The sequence below is a fragment of the Pogona vitticeps genome, chromosome 1, assembly GCF_051106095.1.
Source record: "Pogona vitticeps strain Pit_001003342236 chromosome 1, PviZW2.1, whole genome shotgun sequence".
NCBI classification, from domain to species: Eukaryota; Metazoa; Chordata; class Lepidosauria; order Squamata; family Agamidae; genus Pogona; species Pogona vitticeps.
Genome location: NC_135783.1, coordinates 199,083,390 through 199,101,024, shown reverse-complemented (window position 1 = coordinate 199,101,024; position 17,635 = coordinate 199,083,390). Strand labels below are relative to the sequence as shown.

The 17,635-nt window shown below is 41.3% G+C and overlaps 1 protein-coding gene across 1 annotated transcript in view; it reads left to right on the top strand.

Moving 5' to 3' along the window:
* Nucleotides 1-17,635, top strand: part of AGPS (alkylglycerone phosphate synthase) — an 83,446-nt gene that overhangs the window by 21,267 nt on the left and 44,544 nt on the right. The window contains exons 2-5 of the mRNA XM_020806242.3: nt 8,830-8,919; nt 10,501-10,591; nt 16,057-16,177; nt 16,268-16,342. Of these exons, the coding sequence (XP_020661901.2) occupies nt 8,830-8,919; nt 10,501-10,591; nt 16,057-16,177; nt 16,268-16,342 (377 nt within the window). The remainder of the gene's footprint in view (nt 1-8,829; nt 8,920-10,500; nt 10,592-16,056; nt 16,178-16,267; nt 16,343-17,635) is intronic.

Genomic DNA, 17,635 nt, shown 5'->3' with positions numbered 1-17,635 from the left:
GGAATATGATCAGCTTTAAATGCATGAAATTGCTACCATAAATTTGATGTTTCATATTTGAGACAGGAAATTATTTTTAAAATTATTAACTATCCTGTTTAATATGCTGTTCTGACAGTTTTGTATTTTGAGTCCCATATTTGAGTGCTTCTCTTTTACACAATAAGAAAAATAAGAATATTTTTAAACGGGCACATTAGAAATACATCATTTGCTGTTTGTTGTTTTGTACCCCTAAACCCAGAATTCTCCATTCTGTAGTTCCACCTGCCAGACCCACCCCTAAATTGTGCTCACCTGGAGGAAGTCTGGGCTGGAGGACTTTGCAGGCGGTGGATCTTGGCAGATGGATTTCCCAGAATGACGAATTCTGGGTTTTGAAGTCCCTTCTGCCCCCAAAAGAATGGCACATACCTATCTGAGACATTGTGCGCTTAGGATTTACTTTGTTCTTCTAAAAATTAAACAACCAAGTGAAATTCTAAATCTGATTTATTTTAGTTATTTGTCATCTTGTAAATTTCTTCTAAGAGCTTGAACAGAGTGCTTTCTGCATGCACAATTCCATCTTACAAACTTAACCTCTGTTTCTGGAAAATTATTGAAGTCCAAGCCGAGTCAACAACTAGGACAGTTTGTACATAGGTAATGAAGATAAGGATATCTATCAGTATAATTCTACTATCAAAATCGTGGAATAGTAACAGAAAATTATCAGAGCAAACTAGCAAACTAAGAGACCTGGGTTTGAATCTCTGCTCAGCCATGGAAACTTGGCAGGGGGTGGAATGTCACTGATAAAACGTCTCCTTAAATACCTTCTGTTGAATTCCCCATTAGGGTCATTATAAGTCAGTTCCACACATACACATTTGTCCTTACCAATATACCAGAAATGTACAGGAAGTACTCTTCATTTTCATCTAATGGGCCAACCCTGATGCTGCACCTTACTACATCTTCAAAATACTTTAAAATGCAAAAGACTAAATAAAAGTAGCACTTTTCTTTAACATTGATAAGAGAATGACATTCAGTTTTAAAAGTTCCTGTCACAATGCCTCTAAAATTAAAATTAAAGACCATGAAATGCCATTTAAAGGTAATATTTGAATATCACTAGAAAATATTGCTTGTTATGCAATAATAAATAAATAAATAAATAAATAAATAAATAAATAAATAAATAAATAAATAAATAAATAAATAAATAAAAAGCAACTTTGCTGCTACTCATAGCATTACCCTTGAAGTATCGCTTGGTCATGACCTCATAATCCCAAAAGTATCTACCGTATTTTTCTGTCTATAAGATGATACTTTTGTATAAAATTTTTAGACCAAAAATTGAGGGTCGTCTTATACATGGAAGTAAGCTGAGTAGAGAACAAAAACAAGTGGAGGGGGGAAGGGATCAAAGTGATCCTGCCATGCTTTGATCGCTGCTTTACCCCTGCACTTGCTAAGCCTGACGGAGCTTAGCAAAAGGAGGGAAAAAGCATGATCCCTACAGGGCTTAGCAAGTGGCCGGGAAACCAGCGGTCAAAGTGGTCCTGCAGCCTTTTGATCCCTTCTTTCCCCCTCCTTTTGCTGAGCCCTAGGCTTAGGAAGTGGCAGGGAAAGCAGTGATAAAATTTTCTAATTTTGGGTTATACATCTTATAAGATACCCCATCTTATACATCAGGGCGTCTTATAAAAGGAAAAATACGGTAGTTAGAGATAATTTGTTACTTCCCAGCAGTGAAACAGTTGCATTCACAGTGTCAGATATTATGAATGTACATCCATACTCAAGAAAGCTCTATCTGACAGCACGTTTCAGTGGCATATATAGCTCAAAGGTATCTAAAATCATGAAACACTGGATTAACATATATTGACTTCAGAGAGAAGTTGCAAAGGCAAACGAGACTCCTTTTCCACTGTTCCTCTGTGAATTCCCTTAACATTTTGGTTGAATCAGTTATGGAATGTCTCTGAGTGAAAACAAGTCAGAATGCCTTGTTATCAGTTGATGATTCATAGTTCACTGATGTATATGCAAGAAAATGATATTTTGGCAATATCAAGATATGCTAATTATGTAGGTGAAAGATTTTTGTCCCAGACTTGTAGCTGAAAATACTCTGAAAGTAACTTATATAGGAATAAAAAGACAGGCCCTACATAACGGCTTACGTTTTAGCAGTAACAATACAAAAGAAAAATGGCAAGGAGGTGTTACATACAGCACTGATGTTACCTGTCTGTCATGGGTTTGGAGGGAAAGTTCCATCCTATGGGGAGTGGAAGGCGGGACATCAGGAGGAGGGGCTGTACTGTATAAATATGTGATGCATGTGTGGTGAGATGGAGATGCTGAGACACTGTGGGAGACACTGAGAGACACTGGGTTGTGACGAAGCAGCAGCTGGGAAGAAGAAGCTGTTGTGGGAGTCTGTGTGTCAGACAGGGTACTTCTGTGTGTCAGAGTACCAACCTGATAGGTTCAGGTGTCTGTTGGTTAGCCAGAACTGATAGGTTCAGGGTCTGTGCTTCAAGTTAAGGGTTCTGTGTGAACCAAACTGTATGCTTGTATGAGTGAGAATAAGCCACGTTACTTTATCCTATTCACCTGATTGTTTTATTTTCCCTGTGTGTATTTAAAATAAACCTTATTCTTTTTATTGTTTGAAAATCCATCCCTGGTCTGTGTGACTTCTTATAGGGAATGGTTGGTGGCAGCTTAGTGTAACTGTGTGACATATCCCAGTAGGTCTGGGTTTGTCACATTGATTGGTGTCCAGCGGGTGGGATACGACTGGTCCAGTTGTCCAGTGGTCCAGCAAAGCCTTGGCAAGTGTGCCCAGAGCAAGGGGGGTCTAGTCAGGGACAGTCTGAGGCGCGTAGGTAATCTTCTAGGTGTACCTCACGGGGAGGTGCGCTAGTGGAAGAACGTGCCAACTGGGGGAGACTAGATTAGAGTGCTCTGAGGCAGCCTAGTTTTGGCGGGAAAAAGCTGAGGCAAAACTGCATAGTAACAGTGAGCTAGCTTGCCAGCTGAGAGGCCCAGCAGAGGGGGGTAGGCTCTGACTCGATACTGTTGCAAGTAGTGCTGAAGAACAGCAGCAATCTCTAGGGAGAGCTGGTTCTGAGGCAAGAGGAAAAAAGTGGTCGTTTTATTTTGAGGCTTGACTTTTTAAAGCAGCCTGTTCTGAGGGGGGATTATGCCCTTGACTCGAAGCCAAGTAACAGAAATGGGTGAAGTGAAAGACCCCCAGATTGACCAAGGTTCTGAGGATGAATTTGGCTCAGTGCAAGGTGACAGCACGGGAGAACAAAACCCAGAACTTAGAAAAATGCTCCTAGCCCAACAGCATGAACTGAGGGTGAGGGAAATGGAAATCAGAAGAAAAGAAAGAGCTGAAATCAGTCAGGCAGAGGCAGATGCCAAGAAAAGGGGAATGGACATGAGGATCAAACAGATGGAACTGAAACACCAAATTAGAATGGTACAATTGGAATTGGATTTCCTAAATAAGTGGATTAACAATTTATCAGTTGAAGAAATGTCAAAGAAGGAAAAGTATGAGGCTCAGGTCAGACAAAGTGAGCAAGATCTTGAAAAATATACTCAGCAAAAAGACATTAAATTAAAAGAAATCAGAGATAAGACTGAAGAAAAAGTAAAAGAGATAAAAGCTAGGGCTGAGGAAGAAATTTTACAGATCAGGGCTGAGTTTGAGGCCAAGCAAAAGGAGCTGGATTTGAGAATAAAAGGGAAAAGCCAGCAAGGGGGAGGGGCCCAGGGTGAAGGGAAGCCCTCAGACATGAAACCAAGACCTCAGATTTTGGAGGGAAAACCAAAACAAGAGGAGAGAGAATCAAAATACACCAGAAAATGTTATTTTTGTCAGGGAAAGGGTCATCTAATCTCAGAGTGTGAGAAATTAAAGCAGCTAAAAGGAATGGTGCCTCAGAATTCTAGTGGGACCAAGCCAAAAGCTGTGTTCTGTGTCCAGAAAGAGCAAAGCTCATTGTCACAGAGGGAGCCTGTTGCTATGGCTACTCAGTCTGGAACAGCTACCTATGCTGATCAGGCTGAGGAAAATGGTCCTCTTATAGAGGTAAAGCGCTGCTTGCTGGTGAAAACAGATTCTCAGTTGTTTGAGACAGCAGGGGTGGACGTAGGAATACTTGACCGTCAGTATAGGGGGCTGCGGGACACTTGTTCCCAGGTAACCCTGTGCCATCCAGATATTATTCCTAGGGAGTTTATAATCCCAAATGAGAGCATAAAGGTGGCAGGGATTGAGGGGCAGGTAATCTCTCTGCCAGTAGCAGAGGTACCTGTCAACTTTCAAGGCTGGAGGGGAGCTTGGCGGCTAGCGATTTCACCGACTCTGCCAGCAGCCGTGCTCGTGGGAAATGACCTGGCTGAACATGTGAAACGGGTGCTAGTGATTACACGCTCACAAGCCACCACAGGGACAGTTCAGGGGGGTAATGATGAGCCAGAGACGGAAGCAGAGGGGAGTTCAGAAGCTGTGGTGGAAACCTTAACCACAGACAGCAGATTTGGACAGGAGCAAAAGGCAGACGCCACTCTCCAAAAGTGTTTTGAACAGGTGACCGACGCCCAGCTAACACCTGAAACCCCAGTGAGATTTCTGGAGAAAAAGGGGATTTTATATAGAGAAACCCTGAGGAATATCTCAAAAGGGGGAGATGGGATCAGAAGTCAGCTGGTGGTACCTGAAAAGTATCGCCCCATGATCTTACAAAGGGGTCACTCTGACATGTCTGCTGCACACTTAGGGGTGAAAGGGCCCCTTGATTTGATCAAACAAAATTGGGAGCAGATCACCCAGGATGACCCACAAGACGTGGTGACTTACATAGACACCTTGATGAATGACCTAAGGAGAAATCTAGAGCTGGCAGCAGAAAACCTGCAAGCTCAGAAGGTCAGACAGAAAATATGGTATGACCACAAAGCTAGAGAGAGGCACTTTGACCCAGGGGAGGAAGTGCTTTGGCTTAGGCCCTGCAGAGAGAATAAACTGCAGCTCAAATGGGCAGGACCATATAGGGTCATTTCCAAGATGTCAGACCTGAACTACCTAATAGAGCAGGAGGAGAACCAAGCAAGGAGGGTGGTTCATGTGAATGCCCTAAAACCCTACTACAGAGGGGAACAGAGGGTTTTATTCGCGATAAAAGCAGCTGAGAGTGAGGAAGCTGAATTGCCCTTCTGGGAGGGTAGAGGGGAAGTAAAATACAACCCAGAGGAGGTAAAGATCAGTCCTGCACTCACCCAAGACCAGCAGCAAGAACTAAAAATGCTGCTTAGTAAATATCAACAGGTGTTGTCCAACAAGCCGGGGATAGTGAAGGGAGTGATGCATCGGATCCACCCAGGGGATGCACCCCCGCAGGCAGTATCCCCATACCGAGTAACGGGACCCTATAGGGACAAGGTGCGGAAGGAGCTGGACGAGATGCTGAGGGAGAACATAATCGTCCCCTCTTCTAGTCCTTGGTCCTCTCCGATAGTCCTTGTGGACAAGCCTGATGGGAGCATTAGGTTTTGTGTTGATTACAGGAAATTAAACCGTGTAACCACTCCTGATGCCTACCCAATGCCCAGGCTAGACAACCTGATTGAAACCATAGGGGGTTGTCGGTTCATCTCATCATTGGACCTGGTAATGGGATATTGGCAATTAAGAATTGATCCCAGGGATCAAGAAAAAACTGCCTTTTGCAGCCCTTTTGGTCTCTATGAGTTTCGAGTCCTGAGCTTTGGTCTCAGAAATGCACCAGCCACATTCCAAAGGCTGATGGACCAGACCTTGGCAGGGCTCAGTGACTTTACAGTGGCCTACATTGACGACATAGGGATCTTCAGTAATACCTGGGAAGATCACCTGATACACCTGGAGTTAGTGCTGCAGAGGTTAAGTGCAGCAGGGCTAACAGTAAAGGCCAGCAAGTGTCAGCTGGGTAGCCCAGAAATAAAACACTTGGGTCACATGGTAGGGGGAGGAGTGATAAAACCCCTGGAGGCCAAAATAGAAGCGGTTCGTGATTGGCCTAGACCCAACACCAAGAAAAAAGTCAAATCATTTCTTGGGTTGGTGGGCTACTACAGAAAGTTCATCCCGAGGTTTAGCGAGGTTGCGGCTCCGCTGACCGATCTGACGAAGAAGACGGCTGATGACCGCATCCCGTGGACCAGCGACTGTGAGACGGCGTTCCAGAGGTTGAAGGAGGCGTTAATCAACTATCCTGTCCTGCGTGCTCCAGACTTCGACCGGGAGTTCATCATCTACACCGATGCGTCTAACAGCGGGGTAGGAGCAGTTCTGTGCCAGGAGGATGAGAATGGTGACCAGCATCCAGTGTCCTACCTGAGTAGGAAACTTCAAAAAGGTGAGAGACATTTGGCAACCGTGGAGAAGGAGTGTTTGGCCATAGTCTACGCGATCCAGAAGGCCAAGCCTTACATCTGGGGAAGACATTTTATTCTGTGTACTGACCATTCACCATTGCAATGGTTAAAGACAATGAAAACCCACAATAGCAAACTTATGAGGTGGGCTTTAAACCTACAGGACTATGACTTTGAAGTGAAGGTGGTCAGAGGGTCAGTGAACTGTGTTGCTGACGCCTTATCAAGAAGACCTGAAGAATGAAGACGGCGAAAGAAACATGGACTATGTGTATATAATGATGACAAAAAGTAAAATGTACCTGGTTTTGAATTGGTTTGTATGAATAAAGGTAAATTGATGTAATGTATATGGTAAATGTTTAAATGCCTATTTGCTATGGTTTAACTTAGAATGTAAGTATGATATAATATGGTATGTATAACTGTTGTTGTGTGTTTTATCCAGGTTGTTTTTTGGTGAAAAGCACCTTAGCTTTCCCCCTACAAAACAACTTATAAAGAGGGGAGGTGTTACATACAGCACTGATGTTACCTGTCTGTCATGGGTTTGGAGGGAAAGTTCCATCCTATGGGGAGTGGAAGGCGGGACATCAGGAGGAGGGGCTGTACTGTATAAATATGTGATGCATGTGTGGTGAGATGGAGATGCTGAGACACTGTGGGAGACACTGAGAGACACTGGGTTGTGACGAAGCAGCAGCTGGGAAGAAGAAGCTGTTGTGGGAGTCTGTGTGTCAGACAGGGTACTTCTGTGTGTCAGAGTACCAACCTGATAGGTTCAGGTGTCTGTTGGTTAGCCAGAACTGATAGGTTCAGGGTCTGTGCTTCAAGTTAAGGGTTCTGTGTGAACCAAACTGTATGCTTGTATGAGTGAGAATAAGCCACGTTACTTTATCCTATTCACCTGATTGTTTTATTTTCCCTGTGTGTATTTAAAATAAACCTTATTCTTTTTATTGTTTGAAAATCCATCCCTGGTCTGTGTGACTTCTTATAGGGAATGGTTGGTGGCAGCTTAGTGTAACTGTGTGACATATCCCAGTAGGTCTGGGTTTGTCACAGGAGGGAAGAGGAAAATTATCAGATTCTTTATTTTGACGTTAGAATCAGATTCAGTGTTTAAGTGTGAAAGTGATACTGGCGAATGTGTTGTATGTTTGATTCCGTTATAGTCTGCATAGCTAACTGCTGTTCCACGTAACAGGTTAAATTTGGTCTTCTAGTGAAGCAAATGCAAACTGTCTCCTGACAGTGGTCTGTGTTCTAGGATTGGTTGCAAGCACCTTAAGATTTTTTGGAAAGTTTAAACTTGGGGCTCTTTATATCTATACAATAATTAGCAGTTTAACTGTTCTAAACTGTGGGTTCAAAAAAGTGTACTGCAAACCTTTCAGCAATATATTGGTGTCTAAAGAGTTGGATCAAATGTGCTATGCTGGAGGAGCTAGTTGTACATAGGTAATGTAGATCACTGGTTCTTAACCTTGGGTTACTCAGGAGTTTTGGACTGCAACTCCCAGAAGCCTTCACCACCAGCTGTCCTGACTGGGGTTTCTGGGAGTTGCAGTTCAAAAGCATCCGAGTAACAAAGGTTAAGAACCACTGATGTAGATAAGAAAATCTGTCAAGATGTTTCTACAGTACTTTTAAAAATAATGTAATAGTAATAAAAATTATCGGAGCAGACTAACAGAACACAGTGATGTGTGTATTACTTCAGTGGTCCCCACCTTGGGGACTGCAACTCCCAGAAGCCTACACCACCAGCTGTGCTGGCTAGATTTTCTGGGAGTTCAGTCGAAGGACACCTGAGCTACCCAAGATTGGGAACCTGAGTCCAGTTCCATCCCCCAGAACCAGCCGGGCCACTCACCAGGCTCTGTGCAGTGCTGGGGTCCTTTGGCGGTGGCAGGAGCCCAGCTGCTTATTCCCCACCTTCCCATGCAGCTGACCACTCATCGACTAAGCAGGGAGATTCCTCATCCCACCTCCGCCCCAAAGTGGTTGGCTGTGCAGGGAGGCGGAGAAGGGCTGGCCAGGCTCCTGCCAGGATCGGCGCGTGCTGCTTCCAAAGGACCCCAGTGCTATGCCTAATCTGATGAATGCCCTGGCTGGTTCTGGGGGAGGGAACTGGGCCCCTACTGCACCTGTGGTGCCGCAGCTCGTATTTGTCTATCCTCAAGGTACAAATATGAAGTACCCATCAGTGATTAACTGTTGGTATCATAAATGTTCAGTGTTTTCAACATGCTAAATATTTACAAATTCGTGTAAATTTAGTATGCTTATCGGAATAAACAGTACATCAGAAATTAATTTACAAAACAAATTGATCAGAATGAACCAAGAGGTCATTTTTTAAAAATCGTGTTGTTGTTTTTTTCTTTTAAGGCAAGAAGTTTTAAAATGGAATGGATGGGGATACAATGACTCAAGATTCATATTCAATAAGAAGGGGCAAGCAGAATTCACTGGAAAAAGGTAACAACTGTGAAGACTGAGATGCTTATACTTTTCTTTCAGAAATGTAAATCAGACACTCTACCCCCAAAAAAGTATTGGAGGAATGATAAATGTTAGACAGAGTCCAGATGAATATTTACAGTTGCATGAGTGTATTAGCATAAATTGGTGTGGTGAGTACCCCTAATTAATGAGCCCTTGGTTGAATTCTTAGTTGTTTACCGAGTCACTCAACTAGTACACTACTACAACTTTGATTGGAGACTTGTTAATTAGAGGCTATTCGCTCCTCTGAGTTATGCCATAAGTAAGGCATAACTATTCACTTGGATTCTGTCCATTAAGAATAGATAACAGTTCTGAATGTTATGAAGTTTGTATGTATGCATTTATTTAAATTTACTGGAAGTTTTCAACGTTTTCATATTATTAAATGATAATAGCTTGTGAGTGATAGAATAATAACTTGCATTCATACCCTACTTATTCATAGCATGTAGGGAGCAAGGTAAGATAATTTCTTGTAATATTTTGGGGCTTGAATTATCCTACAGATTCAGAGATAAACAATTGACAGATGGAAATTGTTCTGATCTTCCAGTAACCTCAGTCCCATGGAAATCCCCCCTCCCTTAAGCACATCACTTTCTCTAGCTTGAATTAAGGCAAAGGCAGAGGATGCTTTTAAAAATCCGTCTATATGCTGAAAAGTAACAAAAGGTTTGACGTGCCCCTTAATATACCACCTAATTCTGCTTTCTGAAACCCTATGTGATCAGCAGTAACAGTGCTGTTACTGTTCTCACTTTATTGAAAACTTCAACTGTTAGTCACCATGCACAGTCAGATATGAGAGATCAGCTGGATACATAAGGAGTGAGCTCTGTAGAAGCCTCTCTGTTGGATTTGTAAGAGATGGAGAGGATTAAAGATCCCATTGTCCAACTCTCCTGTAGTCCAGGGTCTGTTGGTTGTTGAACTGGAATGAGTTCAGATAGCTTTCCTCTCTGAATTGACCTGACCTGTTAAAATGATCTAAGCCACTGGTAATTGCTGGGAAAACTTGCTACATCACAGTTACATCAAATTATTTATGAACATCTTAAGTAGCACAGGTGCAGGTGAAGAACTTTATGAAACGTCACTGATTTTCTGCATTGCAAAAACCTTTTTGCTTCACATTTTAATTATCTGCAATCTTGTCAGAGAGTATGTATTACAGCTGCTATGGTTTCTTAAAAATTGTAAAGAACATTGTCCATATCCTTCCTGAAAGTCAAAAATGTGAGACTTGTTTTTCCTGTTTTTGATATTAACAAAAATATGCATTATTACTGAACAAGACTTCTCTCTGCAGAAGTTAAGATGCCATTTCTTCTGCAAAGCTTACGTTATTTGTATTTCAGAATTCTTAACCTAAAGACTTGACAGCTTATCAGGGACTAGTGAGTGGTATATGTAACTCGCTGGATCTTCTGCCCCCTTAAATACAAAAATGATGTATCATCAGCCTGTGTTTATGTCTTCATAACTAAAATAACACCAGGTTTTCACCAGTTTCAGATTACTAGGAAATGATTAAAATGCTTTTGGGTTCAGGTACCGGCTAGGTGGAGTTGTGTTCCCTCTTTTGAAAGAATGGCTAGAGAAAAATGTTGGCGGAAATCTGGAGCATAAAAGTATCTCTAAAGTAAGTAAATAATATGTATATTTAACTTGTGTTTAACTTCTGCAGTTTCATTGATGGTGACTCAATAGAACTGAAAGCTGCTTTAGTTCTCTCTCTCTGGTCTATTGGGAGCGGCAAAAGTGCAGTCTTCCAGATGTTGTTGACTACAGCTCCCAGCAGCTCTAGGCTGCACAGCCAATGGTGAGGAATGCTGGGAGTTAAAATTCTAGAACACCTGAAGGACCACATTTTGCCCATCCATGGTGTACTAACAGTGACTGTCAGTATCTCAGGTAGAGAGGTTGTTCACAGCCGGGCTAAGAGTGTGCTTCTTGAATTGTTCAAGAATTTGCATTTGAAAGTGGTGTACTTCTTTCAGTTTGATGTAAGTGTGCTGGTTTCTTATAGCCCCTTGTAATGTCATGACTGTGCTTTTTATGCACAAATTGGAGTCATTTTTATAAGATCTTAATATTTAGCTCAGCTTCTGTGTTATTTTATTATGCATTTATTGATTTTTTAAAATTGTGATAGTGTTTTAGATTAATTTTTTATTATTTTTTTCTGACATGTGTTTAGTGCTCCATACATAGAAGAGAATTAGTGATGATGAAAATGATGGCTAAAATTTTGTTGCACAAGCAGTGTAACTTTTAAAGGTGAATTGCTGTAAGTTAAGAAATCTCCACAGACATTACTTGTTGTACATCAAGTTGCGTTACTCAGTAGAGTGGTGTCCCACTAGACGCTTACCCTGCATGACGTCAAAATCGCTTGACAATGACGTTTTTGCAATTGCTATTGCGATTGCAAAACAATGGTTCCAATGGGTTTTTTTCACATTACGTTGATTAGGACCCTGCTTCGCGAACTGTTCGTTCACAAAATGATGTTTTTTCCGGCTCCACAAAATGGCTTCCCTCTGCAAAATGGCTTCCCTCCCTTTTCAAAATGGCTGCTGTCTGGATGGAAGCTTCGCATTACAGAAAATTAGAACAGCTGATTGGTGGTTCTCTATGGGCAATCTCTATGGGCTGGATGATGAGGTATTTCCCCTATTGGAACGCATTGACCGGTTTTCAATGCATTCCAATGGGGATTTTTTCCCCGCTTGATGACAATTTCGCTTAACAGCGATTTTCCTGGAACAGATTATCGTCGTCAAGTGGGGCATCACTGTATGTAACATACTATTTCTATAGAGATTTCTTAATTTGTGGCCATTTGTTTCCAAAAGTTGTGCTGTTTGCTTAAGTGTGGAACAGGATTTTAGCCAATAAAATCATACTTGTTATGGTGGTTATTCATTAACTTAATTAGTTCCTCTCAATCCCCAAATACTTGGCCAATAGAGAGACCAAATATGGGTGGTCAGATGAATGATATTCTAATAGAGACTTGCTAATTACACAAGTCCAAGTCAGTTAGCTGCTGTGAAGCGGTAACATTGTGTTCTTAACCAATGGTGAGAAGCCTCTTTTTCCAGTGCACCACAACTCATGTCCAAAAAGAATGTACCATGCTAGTGCACTCTTCCAATTGTCTGCAGTCTCCTTGTGAGACTCTTTGGTTTCTAGCTCCCAAGATTCCCAGCAGTGTAGGGGAGATAGAGAAGTCTACATATGCTCACTATACTAAGGATGGACAGCTCTAGCCATCCCAGTTAAAAAAAAAAACAAACCTCCGGTTAATTATTCTCAGTCTCAATTAGCACAATAAACACGGAGGATTTATGGGAGTTTTAGTTCAACAACATCTTTTGGGGGGGGGGTTCCACTTTGTGTCTCACTCTTCTATGATATAGCTAGATGTGGCCAGGCCTTCCCATCTAGGCGTGTCACAAATATTTGTGCCCTGTACTGTGTATGTCAGACTACAGGTTAGTAACCCATGTTTTAATTTTGATTTGAGTGTGCATGAACTGCCTTCTAAACTTCAGGAGTCAGTTATTTTGGCTAATAATCATTCATTCATTCATTCATTCATTTTATATCCCGCTCTTCTAGACCAAAGTCTACTCTGGGCAGCTAACAATAAGTTCATAAAACAATAACAGTATAAGATAACAGTATAAGACAGTGGTTCTTAACGTGGGCAATAATGCCCCCCCAGGGAGCGATTTCATTTTTCAGGGGGGCGGTAGAATGAAAAGGGGCGGTGTGGGGGCGAAAGAACAGAAGGGGGCGGTAGGGGGGCGCTGGAGTGAGCCAAACCTCTGAAGGCGACTGCAGCCGCAGTGCTGGCAGTAGATCCGGTGGTGCTGCTGCTGCCAGATGATCCAGCTCTTTCTACCTGCCACGTCTCGCCTTTTTCCTTCAGGGCAGCACTGAGTGTGGATCGGGTGGAAGGAAAGGGTCTCTTGGGTCCTCATCCTCGCCCCGTGAAGTGCTGCCTCGCACCCGGGTGGGGAGGGAGACTAGGTAGGTAGGTAGGTGGGTAAGATATCATCACCTCAGGGAGGGGGCGATGATAACTTCCTCAGTGGCTCAAGGGGGCGTTTCTTTCAAAAAGGTTAAGAACCACTGGTATAAGATAATATGCAGAAATGAATATCACAGCACACAAAAGGGATTTGAATACCTCTTCTTAATTTGTATCTTCTTTGTATTCTCTAATCTGCTTTGGTAGGCGAGCATTTCAATCTCCAATTGTGCTCAAAATGGAGCTGATGGACTCATATGCTTTTATATTTGCAAGATGCCTTCTTCCAAGGACCTTAGAGAGTACCATAGCTAAAAATGATAGTCCACTTCTATAGTATGTTGGGTATGCATTTATTACACTTAAGCAATGTGCAAATGTCTACACAGATTATCCAGGGCAGGGGTGGGCAAAATGCAGCCCTCCAGATGTTGCTGAACTGCAACTCCCATAATTCCTAGCCCACACAGCCAATAGTGAGGAGATTTGGGCCTAGCCCACACAGTGAGGAATGTTGGGATTTGCAGTTCAGGAATATCTGGAGGGCCGCACTTTGCCCAGGTCTAATCCAGGGGGCTGAAGACAAAGCTGACTTTGGCTGAAATCCTGTTTGCTTAGCCTAAGAAAATTCATAGCTTTCAGTCTGTTTCTAACTGGCAAATAAAAAGTCCCTGCTGTGATTTTTCAGAGTTCTTTCTTGTCCATGCAGCTAGACAACATGCCTGCATGCCCTTCAAGAATCACAGTGGGGACTCTATTTGCTGGCTAGGAATGGACTGGAAGTTACAAATTTTCATTTGCAAAGCAACAGGATTTCAGCCTTTCTCAGGTAGCAGCATAATTCATTTAAAGAGGCAACATGTAAAACGGTATTGCTGAGTTCCTAGACTATTTGAACCCAGTTATTTAACGTGCCAACTCAAATATGCAGTGACTGTGATGCTTTTGTTTCATTCAGGCATTTAGCAGGATTTGGCTCGATGGCTTTGAACAGCCATAACACATAAATAGGACTTGAGAGAAGTGTGACTATTCTATGGCAAATTGTTTATTTAATTACTGCAGAGTACTTACTATGAAGGGGGGAAGGTATAATCTCACAGCATCTCTATGTTGGATAGGATATGATCTCTAATCTCAGCATGCCTTGGGAAGGAGGGAGCGAAGTGATCTTATCTGAAGAGAAACTGCCTTTGGAGTGCCTGCATGCATTGTTGGTCTCAGCATGCACCCTTCCATTTTAGGCAGTATGCCCAGAGCAGCAATTGTCTGAATATGCTGATGTTAATCTCCCCTGAGGAACTGTAATTCTGCTAGTTTTCTGTATTTTATATTTGATACATTTCAGTGCAGTAGCTGAGGAGAAAAAATGGAATCAGGAAAGTTGCAGAAGTACTGCTTTCAAAATACTGAAAGAACTAGTAGTTTTAATATTGTTTTGTCCTATGTATTTTAGAATAGACTGGTCAGTTTCAGTCTGTAATTGCACACTAATATTAGAATGTAATTTGAAAGATTTGATACAGATATTAATTCCTTGCTCTGTCAAGGAACCTTTTGCACTTCACGGTACACCCAGCAATCTCTCTTAATGTTTGATAATATTTTCAATTAGTTATCTACACTTTAGAGTTCTGAATCAGTGCTATTCTGAGTCAGATTTCACTATAAGTGCTGAGGCATACTTTCATATTATGATAAGGCTCCAACTAGTGTGCTTTTGGATGTTCTTGGGATGTTAAAATAAGTAATGACCTCTATTTTGGTAATTTTCTTTTGGAGTTGAAAGGCACAGAATAATTTCTTAGTTACTAACTATAAGTGCCAAAGGACTGTTTTCTCACATCGTCTGGAAAGAAAGATAGCCTGCATGAGTTAAAGGATCAGTGATAGCCCACAGCTTCAGGACCAACTAACAAAAGTGACAGATTGTACCTATAGAATAAGGACACTAAAGAACAAGCTTAGTTACAACACACATAATTCAACATGGTTTTATTTATTATTTATTTAACTGAAACATTGACGTATCGGTATTCATATTGCAAAAAAAAAAAAAAATTATCATTATTTGTGAGGCCCATGGAGGATTTTCACTTGAGTTGTCAATTTTTCTACTAAATCTATTGACCGTACCTTATTTTTTCATTTGCTCATAGGCTTCTAGAAGCTTTACAGACTGCAGCTATAACAAGCTACAAAACACAAAAAGATAAGGTTTCTATGCTTAAAAGAGACTCGTTGAGGTTCAAAAAAGGTGATACTGTGCCCAGTGAGAAACAACTTTAATAATTTAAATTAGATATTACAATAGTCAGCATACTTATCTCTTGATTTCCCAGAGATTGCTTTCCAAGAATCAAACTAAAGTGTGTGTTCAATCCAGGAAAAAGTGTGGCTTGCATTTAGGAAAATGAAATCGGTATGAACGCTTAGTGGCTGCTAAGTCATAATTTGTACCCATTTACTCATATAAGAATTTATTACAGTGAATGGCTTTGCCAGATATTGCACAGTGTTATTATAATAAAACGTACTAAGAATTATTGCTGTCAGAGTATTTTAAAAAGCATCATCCAAGAACCCTGGATTGTTCTCCAAGGAGAAGAGTATAATGGAGCCTATGGGAACAAGCTCATTCTCATAAAAATGTGTTCTGCTAAAGTTAAGAGGAAATGGGTTGAATAAATAGAAGTAAGCATTAATTAAAATCTTCAGTTCTTAGGGCCTTTATGTTACATTCAAGATACATTCCCCTCTTCAATTAATACTAGTAACAGCAATATTTTATGGCCAGTGCTCCAAATAATTGATGGATGGAAGAGAAGCATCACATGGAGGAAAACCATGTGCCCAATAATGGTCTGTGCACTCCTAGTCCCTCCCAACTTTGTTTTTTTCAGTATGAAATGCTGGCACAGTCAAAATGGGGGACATGACAAGGATGAGAGAGAGGGGCATGAGGAAGGGATTGTTTGTGAGTGCTTTGTGTCTGTGAGGAGCTTACTCTTTTTACTAGTACACTAAACATTGTACATGTTGGTTTGTTTGTTTTTACACTGAAGGCATCCTTAAATGTTAGTGATGTACCTCCCTCCATTGCAAGTGAAGAATTTCTGCAAGATCTCCAAGTTGCTAAAATAACATATTCCCAAGAACCTGAAACTAGGGTATTCAGAGCTCATGGTAAGCTGAAATCCATAAAAACAAGAGCACAAGTTGATTTTCTTTTTAATATACACATTTTCTAGACTTTTTTCTCTCCTTGTATTCCAGGTCATTGCCTACATGAAATATTTTTGCTCAGGGAAGGAATGTTTAAAAGAGTTCCTGATGTAGTTGTTTGGCCAGGTAGGCTCTTCAGAATATTCTCCTCATTCTTGTTTCACCTTAAGGTCCAATGCAATAAAATCAAAAGTTCTGGGGAAAATGGAGCTGATAGTAGATGTTGCAAAATGCAGACTTTTCTCTAGCGTTTGGTCCACAAGAGCAGTTTGGAGGTTGCATGTCATCAGCATACTGCTGGCAGTGCACTCTGAATCTCTGGATCACTGCCCCCAGATGTTAAAAAGAGTGAAAGAAACAGGATTGGAATTTGGATTCTCTCTGTCCTTTGATGGGGTGAATATAATTCTGGTGTTCCATACAGCTAAGCTCAAAATCCAGTTTTATTTCAGATCTTTAATATAGCTAGTTATTTGATTACAGCAATGTTTTTGTCTAAATAGCCTCTAGAAATATGAGTTGTTGTCCCAACTTTGTTTTAACAGGATTTAGGAATTGAGAACTGTTTCCAAACCCAGAAATGGCCCTCTTTCAGGTTTACCATGACTTTGATGGTAGTTTTTTTTTCCTGTTTTTATTTGCTATCTAACAAAATATATTTTTGCTAGATAACAAATCAAGATGCAAAGAGAAAGTTGTAAACAAGAACTGGGATATATTTGGCTCAGGATGTAGCTATTTTTGGCTGTTTAACATTAGGCATTAGAAATTACTTCAAGCACTAATGATTCCACCAGCTTTGCCTAAAAATGGAACTTGGGCCTGGCTAGGGTCCTTTGTTTGGGTAACCATCAGATTTGGCTACTTTTGCACAGCTGAACGTGGAGTAGCCCCTGGAAATGTTCAGAAACGTCAACTAGTGAAGACTGCTAACATCATATTGTTAGTAGCCATTAATCAGTTGGAACATATTACTGCAAACCTTTTGTGATATACACTAGTCACCTGTTCATTGCTGGATTCAGTACAGGGATGTGGTTCTCATCTTTTTGAAGCCTGATGAGGCTTAGAACTTGAGAATACTAAGAACCTATTTTTCTCTGTATTGTATAACTCCTTATAACTCTGTATTGTGCACTCATTTCATCACCTGAGGAGGGACTCTGGGTTTTCTTACTGAAGGTTAAGTAGCTCTCCACTAGAAGCAGGGGCTTTTCAATTGCGCTGCAAGTCTCACTGAATAAACCTCTTAGGGAAGTCAGTCATCAGTGCTTTAAAGCTGGTTCTGTAGAAAGGCTTTTGACTAATACAGTATGTTCATTTACCTTTCCTGTTGCTTTGCTTTAGTTTTACTAGCCAAAGTCCTGTTTGCTGTCACAGAGCACAATTGTTGTGAGGATAGATTATTTCATATTTACT